The sequence below is a fragment of the Desmodus rotundus genome, chromosome 11 (assembly GCF_022682495.2).
Source record: "Desmodus rotundus isolate HL8 chromosome 11, HLdesRot8A.1, whole genome shotgun sequence".
In the NCBI taxonomy this organism is placed as follows: domain Eukaryota; kingdom Metazoa; phylum Chordata; class Mammalia; order Chiroptera; family Phyllostomidae; genus Desmodus; species Desmodus rotundus.
The window spans coordinates 67369150-67386948 of record NC_071397.1 but is presented as its reverse complement, the minus strand read 5'-3'; the positions used below and the strand labels follow the sequence as shown (position 1 = coordinate 67386948).

Genomic DNA, 17799 nt, shown 5'->3' with positions numbered 1-17799 from the left:
GTTAATTTCAACGAGTCATTTAATCTCACTTCTTTTTTAAATAATTAATTTAATAAAGAGGTAAAATTCTAAATATTTATTTCAAATCAGTAATTCCATGTTTCCATAATTTGGAAGACAAAAAAAAAGCCAACATAAAAACTAATGTTTATTTTTTTTAAATGAAGCAATAATTCAAAACAACCTTTTTTCCCTATTCATTCACAAAGTCATAACTCAAGAGTGGTGTTTAAAGCAAATGAATCTACAAAGTGAAGAACAGGAACCACTGCACCTCTTTCAGAATGTTCGGTTTTGTCAGTCCCTTCTTCTCTGTTAACAAACTTGTGCACCATGCTGTAGCACAGTTCTTCCGGATTGAAAGTGTATAGTGATGAAATCTGCTGCCAGTCTTTCATGCTTGGGGTTTTGTATTTCTTTGGATGTGAGCTCTCAAAGAAACACTTAACATTCTCTTCTGCCAATTCGGTAGCATGCTCTGTGGCTTGACTTTTGAAAATCTTCTGCTCCTGTTCCAAATAGATTCTCCAAAATTTCAGCTGCAGAAAACTAACTGGAGATCGGCATCGCGTGATAGATACAAAAATCACAAGGCCAATGATAACCGCGGCTATCAGGATCCAGCCCGCTACCTAGGAAAACACAGCAAAAGACGAATTCAGCCACCTCTTTTTACAAGTAATTTTAAAATCCTCAGTGGAGTTGGAACTACTCTGCAGTCATGATGATGAGCAAGCAACAGTTTTAAGTCGTACTGTCTTAGAGGAAGGAGTGGCCGTGACCTCTGCAAACCCTCGGTACAACTGCTTGCTGTGCAAGTCAGTCATGTTCCAGGTCACAGAGCCCAGGGAGATGCCAGTATGTTACGCCCCGAGGACTCAACTGGAATAGCGGCAAATCCAAAGAAGCAAGCATTCATTTTCAAGACCCTCTAAGCTTTACACTCCAAGAAGCAGTGTGGGGTGGTGGCTTAGGAGCCAGGCAGACCCATTGCATCGCACCAATTCTGCTTGTTTGGGTTGGGCAAACAACCTGACCTAGACTCGGTGGATTCGCTCTGAAGACTCAGGAGACTAAGGTAGAAAGTAAAGGACTTACCGCCTTTCCTCCTTTTCACCCGTTTATTTAAACATTTGCCTGTTGGCTCATTAGAAGCAAGAAGCCGTTCCAGTTTGTCTTACGTGTCTGGGCAAAGGGCCCCGAAATCTGTGTCACTGGGTCCGCTCGCAGAAGCCCTCCCGCTCCGTTCCTCCCCGCAGCGCCTGGCGCCAGCGCCTACCTGCGACTGTGCCTTGAGATCCTTCTGGAGGTCCAGCACGTCCTTATCCTGTTTATCCCCGCAGGGCACCAGCGGCAGCTGGGCTGTGCAGTTGGGGTCGCGGCCGGAGCACAGGTGCCGCGCCAAGACCTGGGTCCCGCTGGCCGAGCACTCGTAGAAGTCGCCCCCGAGCAGCGCCACGGCCACCCAGGTGAGGGGCGCGACGGCAGCCGTCCCGCTGAGTTGTGCCAACACCAGGACCCCGCGCAGCCCCCCGCCACTGCAGCAAGTGCAGGCGCCCGGTGCGCAGCAGCCGGTCACCACGCGCCACGTGCGCGGACTCAGCACGTAGCCCAGGAGGAAGAGTGCCAGAGCGGGTACCAACAGGAACACCAGGCCATAGGCCAGGTTCCAGGTGGCATTGCAGGGGCACTGGAACACCACTGTGGAGAAGATGCGCTCCAGCCCCGCAGTCAGCGCAGTCACCAGACCGTAACCCAGGGCGGTGTAGTGCTTGAGGTTCAGGTCCAGTACCGTCTTGAGCTTCTCCATTGGCTCCTTACCCAGTGGCGCAGTGGACAGGCCCGGATGCTTCTACCTCTTGGCTGCCCTGCTCCTCGGATGCTTTTCTGCTGGGGTCTAGGGCCTTCGGCTGTGCTAAGAAGCAACTTCAAAAGAGGGAAGAAAGGCTTCTTTGGCTTTGTGAACTCTCGTTTTCTTTTTTCAACCAAACCAGACCTTTCTGGCTGACAGAGCGATTTAATCAAGGACACCATTGCCCTACCCAATACCCATCACTTTTCAGAATGCTGCTGCACGTGTGACCTTTCTTCCCCAACTCATGGACTCAGACTGGAGATAGACTCTGTTCCATGGTAACCTTTGTTTACACCCAGCTGACAGTGAACCAGGAGACTCTTCTTACCTTTTCTGCCCGGATGCAGCTGCCCAATGCAAACAATGCTTCTTACTTGGCGAAACTGCTGGAAAAAAAGGACAGATTTTCCTCTATTGCAGCCACCCTAGTTCCTAATTTAGTAAGACCAAACAGCTACCAAAAAACCTTCATCATTTACGGGAAACACTATTCAAGGGCAGATTTCTGGTTTCTCTTTCACAGGCTAATTCAAAACAAAGCCTTGCTCAAGTCTAGTACCTTCCTCATATCTGTCCCCTTCCTGTCCCCCTCTGGACAGACTCCCAGCCTCATTTACCCCAACTGTTCTCTCCTCTGCCTGATTTCCCACAGGTCATAAAGGACCTTGGACTGAATGTAGTATTATATTAACCTCTTCCCTTTTCCCCCAGGTATATCCTTACCCTGTTGGTCCCTGGAGGAGTGTCAAATTCTTACTCAGTGACTAACAAGATGATCAGTGGGGGTGAAGGGGTACATGGTTGTTCAAAAATACTGCTTAAACCAAAAACATTTCAAACTGCAGCTACATCTAACTAACATGTTGTTTCCTCCCCTTTTAGTTTTTTCAAACATCAGTCCTCTGACACAAACTGTAGGCACTTCTGTGAAACTGAGCCTACACGGTCTGGCTCCAGACAGAGGTGAGGTGTACTGGCAAGGACACGGCCTTTGAAGTCAGGTGCGGCGTGTGTGCGTAATAAGTTAGCGTCTCTGAGACTCAGCACTACGGTTTGTATAAGCAGGATAATACAGCTCACTTTTCAGGATTGCTGAGCTAGGTAAATAGAGTAGCATATGTAAAGCACCTTTACATATAGGGTGTGCCTATTAAATGAATACTCACCCTGGCCCCGTGGCTCAGTTTGTTGGAGCGTTGTCCTGTATACCAAAAGGTTGCAGGCTCAATCCCTGGTGAGGACGCATACCTACGTTGCAGGTTCGAGCCACGGCCGGAGTACATATGGGAGACAACCAATTGATGTTTCTCTCTCTCTCTCCCCCTCTCCCTTGCTCTATGTCTAAAATCAATAAAATAAAATTAAATGAATACTCAATGTAAGAGATTACCCCTTACATTGCACCTTTGGGATTATTTGGGGTTTTTTAAACAGTGTTTTTTTTTATTTTTTGATTTAATCTTATTGTGTGTTTTCCATCACCATTTAGTCCCCCTTACCCCCTCCCCCCCTGCAGTCACCAAGCCATTGTCCATGAGTCCTTGACCCTCATGTGACTGGGATTATTGGATACAGCAAGAAGGCGGCAAACAGATAAACAGCTTTCAGTGAAAGTGAGGGGAAAATCCTCAAAGGTTATGCAAATTATTAGAATAGAATCATGTGCTAGAGAGCTTCTATGAGGAGAGGACATTTGAGCAGAAATCTGATTGACTAAGACTCCAGGGTGTGAAGGAGCTTGGCATTCTGTGGTTGGAAAGAAAGCCATAGTGATGGGAAAAGGAAGATGGCCCATCATGAGGGCAGAGCTGCTGGCTGAGGTCAGGTTTAAAGTCTTTATAGGCCAGGAACGCCTGCCCTGGAACTCATTACAGACTGAGCTGCATCCTCACCCATTATTCTGTGAGCTTGTGTCTCCAAACACCACATTGTGGGGTTGCTGCCACTGTGCTCCCCGATTATGTGTCCCACAGATACTGATGATCATTCTCTCCTTGTTACACATTTCCAGAGCCATGAAAGTCTGGAAAGTCCTGCCTGCCAGCCTGAATTTTCTCCCAACACCTGCAGTTGAGTCTAATACCCTGGCATCCACCCCTGTCATCTCTGGGGCAGTGAGTGGTTCTAGTTCTGGGTCTGTTGAAGATTACAAATCCTTTTTTTACCCATGTCTGTTCTGAGAAAACATTGCTCAGATGTTTAATTCTTAGTGGAAATAGGAAAAAAATACTAATGGTGCATAGAGGATTCAAGGATTTTTTCTGAGGCTAGGCTAAATAATATTTGAAAGAACTTTACACTTTCAAAAATTCATAATTCAACACCAATTTACTTTACCTTTTAAGAAATGAGTGGTTCTCACGTTAAGCCCAATGGAAAACCAATGGTTATTGGTTTTATTTGTTTTTTTTTTAACTGTACTGCTTTGTCTGTCAGCACTATCATTATCACTGGTTTCAGAAAGCACAAAAAATTTCTCAGAAAAGCAAGACCAACTCTCGAAAGGAAATACACATTCACAGTGTTCTTTGCAATCATCTTCAAGGGGGTTAGTGCAAGCATCACCCTCTGTAGCCCTCATGAGAATTCTGGCCCTGCTTGGAATACAACTGCTAGATTCTAGCGAAGTGTCCGTCCAGTCCCCAAGACTCACCTACAAGAGTAAAATCAGATTAAGATTGACATCTACAAACATCTACCATGTGCAAGACACAACTTTAGATGCCAAACTTAACAATTTAAAAAGTGTGACACTCTTAAAGAATACCATTCTGCATGTTATAATTTGTAGATATATTGTTTAGGTTAAGTAATGTATTTTAAAATATGGAACATATTATTATGTTTAGACTTTTGAATGTTTATAAAAGTTCTTCCTATGGAATTTTAAACAGAAAGAAAGAGCAGACTTTTCCTTGGCACAGGAGTGCCGTTTAACCAACGACATTTCAAGTGCCAACCTTGTGACCAACAGTAGTTAAGTCTATCGAGAGAGAAACAAGGCAACACCAGGGAGGAGCTATGGGCCATGGGGCAGGTTTCAGGCACAGCCGAAGGGTCACCTAGACACCCACTTTCATCAGAGTCTCCAGGCCACAGTTGGGGGTGCGGGAGCTGCTGGCCTTGGCAGAGCAGGGACTCTCCCATGACTTCCTCCTTCCCACCTTCCTGCCCAGCTCAACCTGTTTACTCAGCAGAGTTCTCTGGTATGGGATGCTCATCTTCCCCACTACCTTTCCCATTTTCCCACCATCTTCCCATACTCACACGTAACTGAGTTACTTAAGGAAGGGATTTTTTTTTTTTTTTACTTTAGCTGTAAACTGCAACCAAAGGCAAACAATTATTTTTCTATATTTTATTGGATTCCTCAAGAGTTTTCTCTTTCTTTCTTGGAAGCGATGAACCAAGCCTGAATAGGTTTGGTTAACACAAGTCTCAGAGCTTGAATATCTATGACTCTACTTTGGCATTTAACTTCCTACAGTACTGCCAGGCCCCTGCAGTATTTCCCTTATTAAGTTCATTTAAATTAGGCTGTCAATGACACTCGCTGGCTCTCCTCCTAACTCAGTAACTATTCATCTAAGTCTTCCTCCCAGGCTCCTCTTCCTCCTCCTCATTATTAATATTAATACTCATTAAAGTTCCTCTCCACATACACTTCTCAAATAATCTCCTTTTGGCATCACCAGTGACTGGATGTGTGACCTTGGGAAAGCGAATTGACTTTTCTGTGCCTCAATTCTCTCATGTATAAAATGAAAATAATATTACCTGCCTCATTAGGTTGTTGTGAAGATTAAATGTATTGATACATGTAACATTTTTAGAATAGTGCTTAGCTCATACAAATGCTCAAAAAGTATTGTTGGTGACCATTATTCTCCTTAAAAGGAGCTGAATATGTTGTACAAACTGTTAGTCACGGACAAACAGGATACAAGGTATGAAAGCTCATAGTGATATGATTTGCATTAGGCAAGAACTGATTTTGTTTTTAAATCAAAGAACAAATATTCAACAACAGCAGAGAAGATAAACTGTGAAATATTCAAACAAGAGAATACTATACAGGAATAAAAATAAATAAATACTGCTACAACAACAAGCAATAACAAGGATGAGTCTTAAAAACAATGTTGAGTAATAGAAATCAAACATAAAGAATACATTCAGTATGACTTTATTTGTAAAATGTTGAGAAATAGTCTAAACTTTATTTTCTGAGGATATACACATAAGCAATAAAACTATAAAGGAAAATCAAACAGTGATTAAGAATACAAAGACAGTGGCTTGAATGGGACTATGATTTGGGCAGGGAGGAGCGGGGTATTCACGATGTTATATTTCTATACCAGGGTGAGGGTTATGGAAGTGTTTGCTTTATAATCATGCTTTATACAGTATATTTGTTTTAGTAGTTTTCTGACTATCAGTTATATTTCTCAACTTATAAGGCAGGAAAAGAAAGAAATCTAATTGTATTGTTTTCCCCTTGAAAACCCCCAATGCTCCCAACTGCCAAGAGGACAAGTTCTGTATCCCTAAGTTGGCATAGAAACCCTTCCTAGTCTTGTTCCATCCATTGCAGCCCCACTCCATCCCACGTACCCTAGTTTCCAACAACACTGCCCCCCTTAACGGTACCTGAACTTACATATCATGGTCCCCCTCAATTCTATTGCTGCCTTGAATGACATTTCTCTGTTCTTCACCTGGAAAACTACTCTCCTCCTTTAACACCTTGTTCTATGTCATCTCTTCATTGAAGCCATCTTCAAAGCCTTCAGGCAGAATTAGTGGTTCGGTTTAGTTTCTTCCACACCATTAAACAAATAATAATGCTAAAATAGTTCTTAACGTGCCTATTGCAACATTCCTTTTCAGAATCCTGTTTACCTTGCTAATCTGAGCGCTCCCAGAGAGCCAGGACCTCTTAGTCATCATTGCATTCCTCAATGAAGTGAGTCATTCCCTGTCCACAACTCTCCTTTCACACCTGAAGTAGCCCTAACCACATTGCATATTAGCTTTATCTCCTTCAAAAACTGTTTCAAAGGATGTCATATGATTTTTGTGAGAATTAAAATGAGACAATATAAAGAACCCAACACAATATTTAGAACATTTTAGTTTCACAGTTATGCTTCTTGATTTTTTAAAGTAGCAGTGACTCAGAAATGTGCTAGAGGGCGCTAATTCACCACCATAATAGGCTATTGTGCTTTACGGGCTGTTAACAGCTTGACTTGCTCATTTCATCTAAGCAGGAACCAAAGGAAGAATCAGATGTTTGGTAAAAAAAAAAAAAAAAAATCAACCATCTTTGTTCAATAAGATAAGTTAATATAGTTCAAACATTTAAGTCTATAACTTACTTGAAAGTATTTTGTTAAAGAACAATCCAACAGCCAGATTGATGGTGTCATAAACTTATTTTTGTTTGTGTTCTTTTATTCCTCACCCTAGGATTGGTCCAACTAGAAGTCAAACAAAGCAGGTGATGTTGATTTAGATGATACCTTCACCTCCCCTAAAGAGAAGAGATGCCAAGCAAGGCATTTCCTCAACCTAGAATGGGAGGGGTGGACTAGCTCATCTTCACTGTCCTCTTCAACTCTACCATTCTATAACATACCATTCTAGATCTAGAAGAGGACAGGCATGATCTCAAAAGATATGAACTCTCAAAAAAGAAGTGACAAAATTCAGTCAAAAGAGAAAAACAAAGAATTTTTAAAATCTGCCAAAACAGGCAAAAAACAAAACTGTAGATGCATTTTTTTCCTTCCATATAATGCTGGGGTTTAAATGCAATGTGACTGTCAGAAAGATGCATTAATTCTCCACACCTGCTAATTATTATTATCTCCTTTAGGAGAGGTGTGTCTTCTTTAGGAGAGGTTGATAAAGTAGGCTTATTTTATATAAAGTATTAGCTAGCCCATTGAAAGCATTGTAGTTTTACGACTTCGTTCATTTCAACTACTTGAGAAATGACAAACATTTATGACTAAGGGCAAACCAGAGAAAAACACTACATTAAGAGACAGATACAAAGACACTAGTAAATAATTTGGTTTTTATGTTTATGAACATTTTCTACAATGAAAGAATCAAAGTTTGGGTGCAACATGAGACTAGAAACAGAAAGCAGAAGTCTGATTTTGCACCGATGGGATATCTTATGCTCTCTGCAAGCCATCCTGCAGGATTCTAAATTGTGACAAACAGTTGTAGCAATTTCTAAAATACAAGTATGTCCTTTAGTCTATCTTATTTTTAGAAATCTACTTGGACAAAAAAATTTTCTTGCTCTTTTCAGTATCATAAAATTAAAAGTAGAACATTAAAGTGAGACAGAGTGTCTATATAATTATGCTTGTAAACTAATAGTTTAAACTATTATAATATAGCATGTTGAAAATTCCAAATAATTAAAAACAAATATTAAAACATTGTTTTATTTTGAGGGTCATGTGAAAGCCCATAATAATTGCTGGCTGTGTGTTTCTGGTCACATTTCTTAACCTCTCTGACCCTAGCTTCCTAATTTATAACATGAGGATATAGATAGTATGTTCCTTACAGAATCATGTGCAGATGTGTGCAAAGTTCCTCAAATCTGTAAGCCTCAGTAAGATGGCTATTATTATCAGTGTTATTGAGTGTGCTTTAATATAATAATGGTACAAATATGGACTGAGCAATATTTTCATGAACTTCAACACATTTTATAAAATCAACCTAGCATGTGGGTTCCTTATATCCAATTTTCACAAAAAACCTTATAGAATTATCAAATACCCTTTCATGACTTCTTTCTCCAGCATCCTAATTTTTTTTTTTAGTGACCTCTCTTCAGCAGTGAATTCACAAAGGTCCTCTCATCGTCTATAAGGCTCTTCACACATCCACTAAGCAACACAGAAACTCTATGTAGAAGTGGAGAAGACACGCAGTAACTTATATGTGATACTACCCTTGCCAGAGTCTTTTTCAGAAAGCCTGATGTCCTCTGAGGTGCCAGGGTGTGTGACTCTCCACGCGTGTAGGTGTGGCTGCAAAGCCAGCTGAATAAGCAGCCCTACCGGCCACTCTGCTCACCCACATCCCCCGCATCCACACCACATCGTCCTGTTTTCTCTAGGAAGTCAGCTGTGCTGGTGAGGCATGCTTGCTGGATTGCACAATGTTGTGAATTCAAAAGGCATTCTCATGGGCTACTGATGAAGCTTAGTAACAGTCTGTTGATGACTTGTGGTTTACAGCATCCCACACAAATGGTGTGTTATTTTAAGTTGTGCTTTGGCATCTGGGCCTTCTATCCCACTTGGGACCACCATGTATATAACAGCTAAACAGCCACTGCAGGTGTAGCTTGTTTACATCTGCCTTTCTGATGTACCCTGTATCAGGTGTTGAATTTTAGGGCTACCACAGCCTCGAGGTGACAATGTTGAAACAGCTTTAGCTGGAGCATCTCTCAGGGCCAAAGTCCACAGCTATGTGGGAGGTTGGTGATGTTAGCTCATTGTAAGAGCTGGAGCTTTATATGTAAGGTTTTGGGGGGGGGCACAGTCTCCTGTGCTCTATTTATTTATTGTCAATTGTCAAGTAATTTTTGAATACCATGTTTGTGCCAGGCACTATGTAAGAACCAATTATGAGGGGAGATCCAAAATAACCTGGAATTTATTTATAAAAAATTGTGTATTTATTCTTACATATTTAAACTTCAGTCAGCTTCAAAGTACTCTCCATTTGATGCAATATACCCAATAAGCCATTTTTTCCACTGCTCAAAACGGTTTTTGAACTCATCGATTTTGATGCCTTTTAGTGCTTCTGCCATTTTTTGTTTCACCTTCTCCACATCAGCAAAACATTTCCCTTTGAGGACTTTTTTCATGTAGAGAAACAAAAAAAAGTCACTTGGGGCGACATCAGGTGAATAGGGAGGGTGGGGTACAGGGGTCATGCCATTCTGGGGGAAAAACTGCTGAACACAGCACAGTATGGGCAGGTGCACTCGTAAATCACCCATCATGAAATTGGCAAACACATTGAAACAGTCTTCAAATAATTCATGCAGCCTCTCACAACAATGCAGCTGGTACGCTGACACAGATGGGTTCCTAGAACACTCACCTAGCGGGGGAAGCCTGTACTACAAGAGGCCTACCCTCCAGAATATAATTCCAGATTTTTGAGGTCCCCACCTCATATATATAATGAGCGAGAGACACACTCCCTGCCACCAAGTAGTGTAGTCTATTGGAGAAGACAGATGGAGCAGTGATTTTTATGATCTCCTTATGTCACCCAAGTGCAAACCGCCCAAGGGCAGCATCCAGTAATAGCAATGTATTTATTTATTTACTCATTTATTTTGAAAGTGCAGAAGCTTTATGTGATCAAGGAATGAAGAAGGGTGAGCTCCTGCTCTCACGGCACCTTCTCAAGAGTGATGTTTTATTACATAATTGCAACTTATATTTCAGCCTTTAGAAAAAGTTCTGTGAATTCACCTTTCAAACTAATCACATTTTCCTATCTTCAGTTCTTTTAGTGTCAAAAACAGATACAATGTGCACAATACTCCAAGAAATTCTCTTCAGAACTAATAAATGACATAGATCCATTCTTCTGTCCGAAAAACCATTCCTTAGTGGGTGGGGTGAAGGAGCTAAGGAATCAAGGTTATCTGTACAGAAAGTCAATAAATGGGATTTTCTTATATTTTACCAGCTGTCTCTTATCCTGGACAAAATTTAAAAAGTGGCAAACAACAAAGACTGGAGAGTGGAAAGCAGGGAAAACTGCCTAGATGTTCCCTTTGTAGAGAAAAGGTATCTTTTTGTTACTATTTCTTTCGAAGGAAGAGAAGGTACCTAACTACTGAAAACTTGTGCAGAAAGTTATTCCTTAAATATATACTAGCATCACTTTTCATTGTTTAATTTGGAAAGTTCTGGCTGCCTGAAATGCTTTTAGAAGCTGTTGCTTGAAGAAATTCTACTTTAAATCAAAGCTTCAAAGGCCCATCCCAAGTCCTGAGTGTTCCCTCTGGGACTCACCAATCAAGTCATGCGATCCTTCGCTGACAAAGGCTTCCCAGTAACTAATTTCTAGGGACACGCAGAAAGAGCGGCATCTTTACCCATTGAGAAGACACTCCAACTGCCTGCGTTAATCATGCTCTTATGGTTGGCACTATTCTTAAAAAACTAAATGGAGAGGAGAAGGGGGCACATCCCCTGCCAGCCCTACCTTTCCAGGCTTGTTTTCCACCGCCCGCCGTAGCACACCCTGCACTGAGCCACACCGGTCTAGGTGAAGCCCCTACTGAAACAGGCGGGCTGACAACGACGATGGCAGGAAGATGTGGACAATTTCCTAAGTTTATTAAGGCGAAGTCAGGGCATTTGGGCCACACCCATGCTAGGCCGCAGTGTTCTTCTACAGTAAACGGGACACGGAGACACGAACATCCTGAAGGTCCCTAGGTGTATCATCTCTGGCCCAATACTCCCACAAAACGTACATTCCTTTGGTCACGCTTTCCCTGTGAGCCAGGCCGTAAATATTCCCTCTCTAGATTTAGTTAAGGAGATGGTTATCTCTTACTTAGATTATGAAAATAGCCTCCAAATTTCTTCTCCACGCTCTACATTGAAGCTAAAGCTGTCCATCTAAAATGCAAATCTGATTATTTATAAATCCTGTAGGAAGGGGGTTGAGGAGCTGGGTCAAAAAGATGGATGGATTTAGCAAAAAAAAAAAAAACCCTCCAAATTCATAGACACAGACAGTAATATGGTGATTACCAGAGGGAAAGGGGGGAGGGGGGCAGGTAGAGGAGGGTAAAGGGGAGATAATTGGTGATGGAAGGAGACTTGGCTCTGGGTGGTGAACACACGATAAAATATACAGATGATGTATTATTATAGAATTATACACCTGAAAACTATATAATTTTATTAACCAATTTCACTGCAATAAATTCAATAAAACAATAAAAAGAAAAGAAAGAAAGAAAATCCTTCAATGGCTTCCCATTGCTTGCAGTGATTTTCGACTAAAGGGAAACCCTCTCCTACAGTGAATGTATGGAAAATGGGGGCACATCAGCACCACCTCAAGGATTTTTCAAACCCCGCCCCCCACACACGAGGGTGGGACATCATCACCTCCCTTCACCCAGGTCATTTTTGCCCCCATCCCCATATCTCACCTGGTGAAAATTGCCACCATTGTGGCTCAGGAGGGGGTGTTTGATATACCCCTCAGTTCTGCTGAGGCACGAAAAACGTTAAGGAGCACTCACTGCAGAATAAAGTCCAAATTCCTTAGCCTGCCATACAAGGTCCCGCACAAAATCCTCCAGCCTTTCCCGTCTCATCTTTAACCATTTCCCATTATATACCCTGTGAGCCAATCACATCAATCTGGGTGAATTCTTGAACAAAACTTGCTTTTTCATACTTCTGTTTTTTGTTATTCCATTTACCCAGAATGCATTTCTCCTCTTACCTAGCCAGTGCTTTTCCATTTAGCCTTTAAGAAGACTCCAACAATTTTCTCTCCTGCCAGACTCGCTTGTGGATTCCAAGCTTGCGCATTTACTCTTGGATGTTTAGAAAACATGCGAGGTCCAGAACCCACCTTCCCATACATGCACCTCCTATAGCCCGCCATGCCTCAGTTAACTGCAGCTCCATTCTTTCAGCAGACTTCCCACCTCAAAATCCAACTCTTTGCTACATCCTGTGAGGACACATATGACCAAATATTGCTTCCCACCATTCCCTTCTTTCCCATCTGCCCCACCCACACTGGCCTCCTATTCTCAAAATACATGAAACACATATTGACTTCAAGGCCTTTGTAACTGCTGTTCTCTCTCCCTGCCATGTTCTTCTTCTCCTAGATATCCCTATGGAGTCACACCTTACCTCTTCCAAGTGCCCCTATGTCATCTGATCTGGAAGCTCTCTTTATAGTACCAGCTCACCAGCCCTCTATGTCCCTTCCCCTTGCTTTTTTTCTCCATAGTACTTATCACTACTGGACATAATGTATTTTTGTTGCTATTTTCCCCCTCCCAAGTCAGAACATAAACATGAAGACCAGGTTTTATTTTGTTATTCTTCTCTACCAAATCTCATTTCTAAAATAGTACCTGGCACATAGTAGGTGCTAAGTGAACAGGTGTTCATTCCTTTTATTTGTCAACCTTCCTGAAACATGATGTGGGGTTTTCAGTTAAACACATTAGGTTTGATATATGAATTTTATTTCTGTTCCTTCCTGAAATCCCATTAAATTGACAGTAAAGGGATTTCAAAACCAAAAAGCGACAATGGGAGTAGGGATGTGGCATCGATAGAGCCTAGCCTGACCAGCCTGTCACAGCCTCCCCTCTCACTCTCCTCATTCTGCCTTTCCTCCCCATAGCACCCACTATCTTTTAACCAATTACATGACTTACTTATAAATTAGGCTAGTTTGTCAAACCTGTTCCTAGAATGTCCGTGCCAAGAAGGCAGGATCTTAATTTTATGCGCTAATGTCGTATTCTAAGTGCTAGAAAAGTGCCTAGCCCTTAGTGGGTGCTCAAGCAATATTTGGAAAATGAATGAATGGAGAAATTGAACAAGACTATAGCTGAGAGAAGATGGATGAATGACAACTAAATAGGAGGCTGAAATCCCAGGCAGCAAGAGAATGGGGTTGTAGTTGACAGAAACAAGCCTTTTTGCTCAGCTGGTACCTCTGAAAGTGGGAATGCACCCGAGTGGAAAATGGAACCACAGCAGGCAGAGTGCACTTGGATCCCAGCAGATAACTCCCTATAGAGACAGAGAAGAGGGATTCTGGTTTAAAGACACAGCACAGCTGAACGGAGGCACTACACTTAATCAGAGGGTAAGTGTCTACTCAACAGAGATCTCTAGCCCCCTTTCTCCAACTTTGAGAACACAAACAGGTAGGCCTATTAATCAATTCCTTCCTCTAGCGTCCCTCCACTGAACTAACTAGAAAGAAGACTGGAGTTTCTCTCTGCTTAAAATTGCTTTGTCCAAGAGAAAAACTTTGTAACAAATTTTTCAACAATATCAGATTTGCACTAATATGAGGAAAAGTTACTTCCAACCTAGAATTGTTGGCTAAGTGATGAATCAAGTGAAGGAGGGAATGAAGGTATTTTCAGAAATGAAAGGAGGCAAAATATTACTCCCCATAGAATGTCAGGGAGAATATGCTCCACTGAAATGGGGCGCTGATGAGGAAAAAGGAAACCATGGGGTTCAGAAAATGTATTCACGCAGAAAAGAGGCATACAGAATCCTCCAACCGATGGAGAAAGGAGACCTGAGGGCAACCCACCTGCAAGGAGGGCTGGCCCTAAGGACACAAAGAAGTGTCCAGTGACCTAGGTGTGACTGAACAGACAGTGAGATTTACACTTAAACTGGAAAGTTTGGGGATAAAATGAGATTGCTTGACAACTAAGCAAAAGCAAAAAAGAAATAATCACTATGAGGAAGCCAAAGTCGTGTATGAAGGGAAGAGAGCACTCTCCATGGCTAACCTGTGAGTCTGCATTTACACAGTCAAAACACAAATACTGAATACTGGCAACCCAAACTTATGACAACCGTTAGAAGGCTGGGGATGAATGAAGCAGGTATGGAGAGAGGGAGATGGATAAAAACACCCATCCTCTTCCTCATGGGTAACAAGTTTTAGATCTTATCCTAACCATGGACATAATAAATATACAGCTAAGATAATCAGGAATTGGTAGCTTCTGGGAAGCACAAATCAAGAGTGAGGTGTTACCAGACTAAAGGGGTCCTTTTGTCTGTGCACATCAAAGCCCTATAGGACACAAACAGGAGTTCGCAGCCAAAGAAATTAAGGATTTATTAAGGAGATGGCACTACGCCCTGAGTCATAGGTAGCTCATGCTCGAAGACCTGACTCCCGGATGCCTTCTAGGGGATGGATTATTTAAGGAAAAAAATAATTAATCATGGTGATTAAGGGTTGTGGTCTCTATTGATTGGCTGGAGCTAGGGTACGGATGGGGTAACTGATCATCGTGTTTGATTCTGATGTCGACCTTGTATTTGTTCTGTCCAATCTGACAAGGATTTGTCCTGTGGGATTGTTCCACTTCCTGGTCCAGAGCTAAAGCACAACTGAGGCAAAGATATCATGTTTAACTCTGTCTCAGCAGTAGCGACCGAGGACCCGTTCCTAAGACTACTGGATGCTGACCACAACCTCATTGTCCTGAGGGCTGTGATGAAGCAAGGGAGAGGGTGGTGTGTGAGTCTGGGTGCTAGGTGAGGCTAGTTTGAGTCAAAGGAAAAAATAAATAAAAATAAAAGGCCAGGAGAAAGAAATAAGGTTTCTGTAAGGTTACAAAGAGAGTGGGCAAAATTTTACAAATACAAACCTGCTAGTATAATTTTATTTTTTTAATCATGTATATTTATAATTAATATAACAAGTACAACTAAGAAAAATAACAGAAAAGTTATAATGCAACTTTGACTTTTACTCTTCACATTGTGATGATGTCTTGTTTAACAGAGCTTGAACCTAGCTAGCTATTTTAAAATTAATGACCCTAGGGTTCGTATAAGACTATCAGCTGATTTCTCAAAAGAAACCTTACAGCAAAGAAGGGGCTGGAAAGAAGTATTCAAAGTTATGAAAAGCAAGGACCTACAACCTAGATTACTCTATTCAGCAAAGCTATCATTTAGAATGGAAGGGCAGGTAAAGTGTTTCCCAGAGAAGGTCAAGTTAAAGGAGTTCATCATCACCAAGCCCTTATTATATGAAATGTTAAAGTGACTTATCTAAGAGATAGGAGATAAAAAACTATGAACAGTAAAATGACAACAAACTCACAACTATCAACTGAACCTAAAAAACAAAAACAAAAACAAAACTAAGCAAACTAGAACAGGATCACAGTCACAGGTATGGAGATCATTTGGAGGGTTATCAGCAGGGAGGGGGCGGGGGGAGAATGGGGGAAAAGGTACAGGGAATAAGAAGCATAAATGGTAGGTACAAAATAGACAGGGGGAGGTTAAGAATAGTATGGGAAATGGAGAAGCCAAAGAACTTCTGTTATGACCCATAAACATGAACTAAGGATAAGGCCAGGGGTGGGGGATGCTGGTGGAAGAGTGGTGCAGGGCAGAGGGAGATAAAGGGGAGAAAAAGAATGGGACAACTGTAATAGCATAATCAATAAAATATACTTAAAAATAAAAAATAAAAGACCCAAAATGAAATATTTCGGCCATGCAGTGAAACACATGCTTTGTCTGTCACTTCCTGAAAACCTGTCGGTAACTCATTGACGATATGTAGCATAATGCAGGTATCTCGCTGAAATATGGCTGGTACATAAGTTGTTCTCGCCAATAAGCTAAATAAAGCAGAAACTGACCTTTTCTCAACATGAACATAAAGAGGAAAGAATCCAGTCAGTGGGCTTTGCCAACAGAATTGAAAGAAGCACAGGGACATACAAAGGACAGAGTTGGAGAGAGGATTGCCCCTTTGCTCAATCCTCAGTTCCCTCTCTGAACAGATTTTGGAGGCTTGATCAGATCACCTAAAGCTCGTTTGTCGGCACTCAACTCCAAGCAAGTTAGGTCTTCACACACCTCCCTAACCCGGCTTACTTCCCTAGTTAATCTCTGACGCCGACGACCATATACTCTAGTTTTCCTACAGCCATCTGAGTTTGTATCTGTTGTTTGTGTTTGCTCCTCTTGTATTTTTTAATTAATTATTATATTATTTATTACTGTTAACCTAGTTTTGCCCACCCCTGTACATTTCATAACTTGAATTCTCTTCAAAATTTGAAGAAATTGATTTCTTTGTGGGTGGTTTGTGAACCATGAAACAGATTGAAAATGTAAACTTTTCTTTTTAAAAGCATATTAATTCAGTGTGCATAATATTCTGTTAAAATTATTTTTAATAACCTTAGAACATTGTGTACTCTTAAAAATTATGACAGATATTATGGAAGAATTCAATATTCTAGACAATAGATTTTAATTAATAAAAATTACAGAATAAGGTCTTCTGACTTTGTTACCAATTACGATGATCTCAAGAGAATGTTCTCTCAGCAGATAATAGGTCTTATCCATCATCACAACTGTTAATTACTTAATTAGTTACCAAAAGGGGAATATGCCCCTGCCACTGCACAGACAGGCTCTGTATGCTAATTAATGACTCCCAAGTTCTCTTTAAGGCTAGGACGAAAAGTCCTGCCAATGCCCTAAACTACAGCTCACATATTATCCCACGAACTTGAAACACTCCTTTCATAGTGAGCAGCACTGACACAGATTCCATAATTGATTACTCGGTTACAAGGGAGACTTAACGTCGCTTGGTTTTCTGGAAGACACAAAGAGTTCCTTAGTTTCCATGAAATATGCACTAGCCCTGCTGCAAAACATGCGTCTGTAGGAAGAGCTGGGATTTGTTTCAGCACTATCATTTTTTCCCTCAACCACTGCCCATGGAAATTTCTTTTTAAGTGAAATAGATATGAGGTCCTCTAGAAGGGGGGGAAAAAACCCATTTAATGAACTTGGTTTTAAAGATACATGATTACCACATTGAAAAAAATACTCCAAAAATAAATAAATAAAATCTTGAAGAATTACTTTTAAACTGATTTATCATCTGTCCCTAAACTAATGAAAACAAGAGGAAAGCTGGATTTGGCACTTGTGTGCACTTCTCATCTCGCTCAGTTAAGTACGCCTCAGTGTTTGGGTCTGAGATCAGGTTTGCTCGGTCGCCTCAAAGGGCAATTTTCCCTTTTTTTTCCAAAATTTGCTTTTGATCATTTCAGACAATTCATCCTTTTGAAT

General features: G+C 41.4%; 1 protein-coding gene across 1 annotated transcript; it reads right to left on the bottom strand.

The window, feature by feature from the left end:
• Positions 1-209: 209 nt before the first annotated feature.
• On the bottom strand, positions 210-3182 carry CALHM6 (calcium homeostasis modulator family member 6). Its single transcript, XM_024551677.4, has 3 exons — positions 2184-3182; positions 1280-1926; positions 210-632 (listed from the first exon to the last, which is right to left on the bottom strand). The coding sequence occupies exons 2-3, from the start codon at positions 1808-1810 to the stop codon at positions 210-212; spliced, it is 954 nt and encodes a 317-aa protein (XP_024407445.2). The 5' UTR covers positions 1811-1926; positions 2184-3182.
• Positions 3183-17799: the final 14617 nt, after the last annotated feature.

Coding starts and splice junctions, on each gene's coding strand:
- CALHM6 (XM_024551677.4), bottom strand. CDS start 1,810: ATGGAGAAGCTCAAGACGGTACTGGACCTGAACCTCAAGCACTACACC. Junction 633..1,279: donor ATCTCAAGGCACAGTCGCAG/GTAGGCGCTGGC, acceptor GTGTTTTCCTAG/GTAGCGGGCTGGATCCTGAT.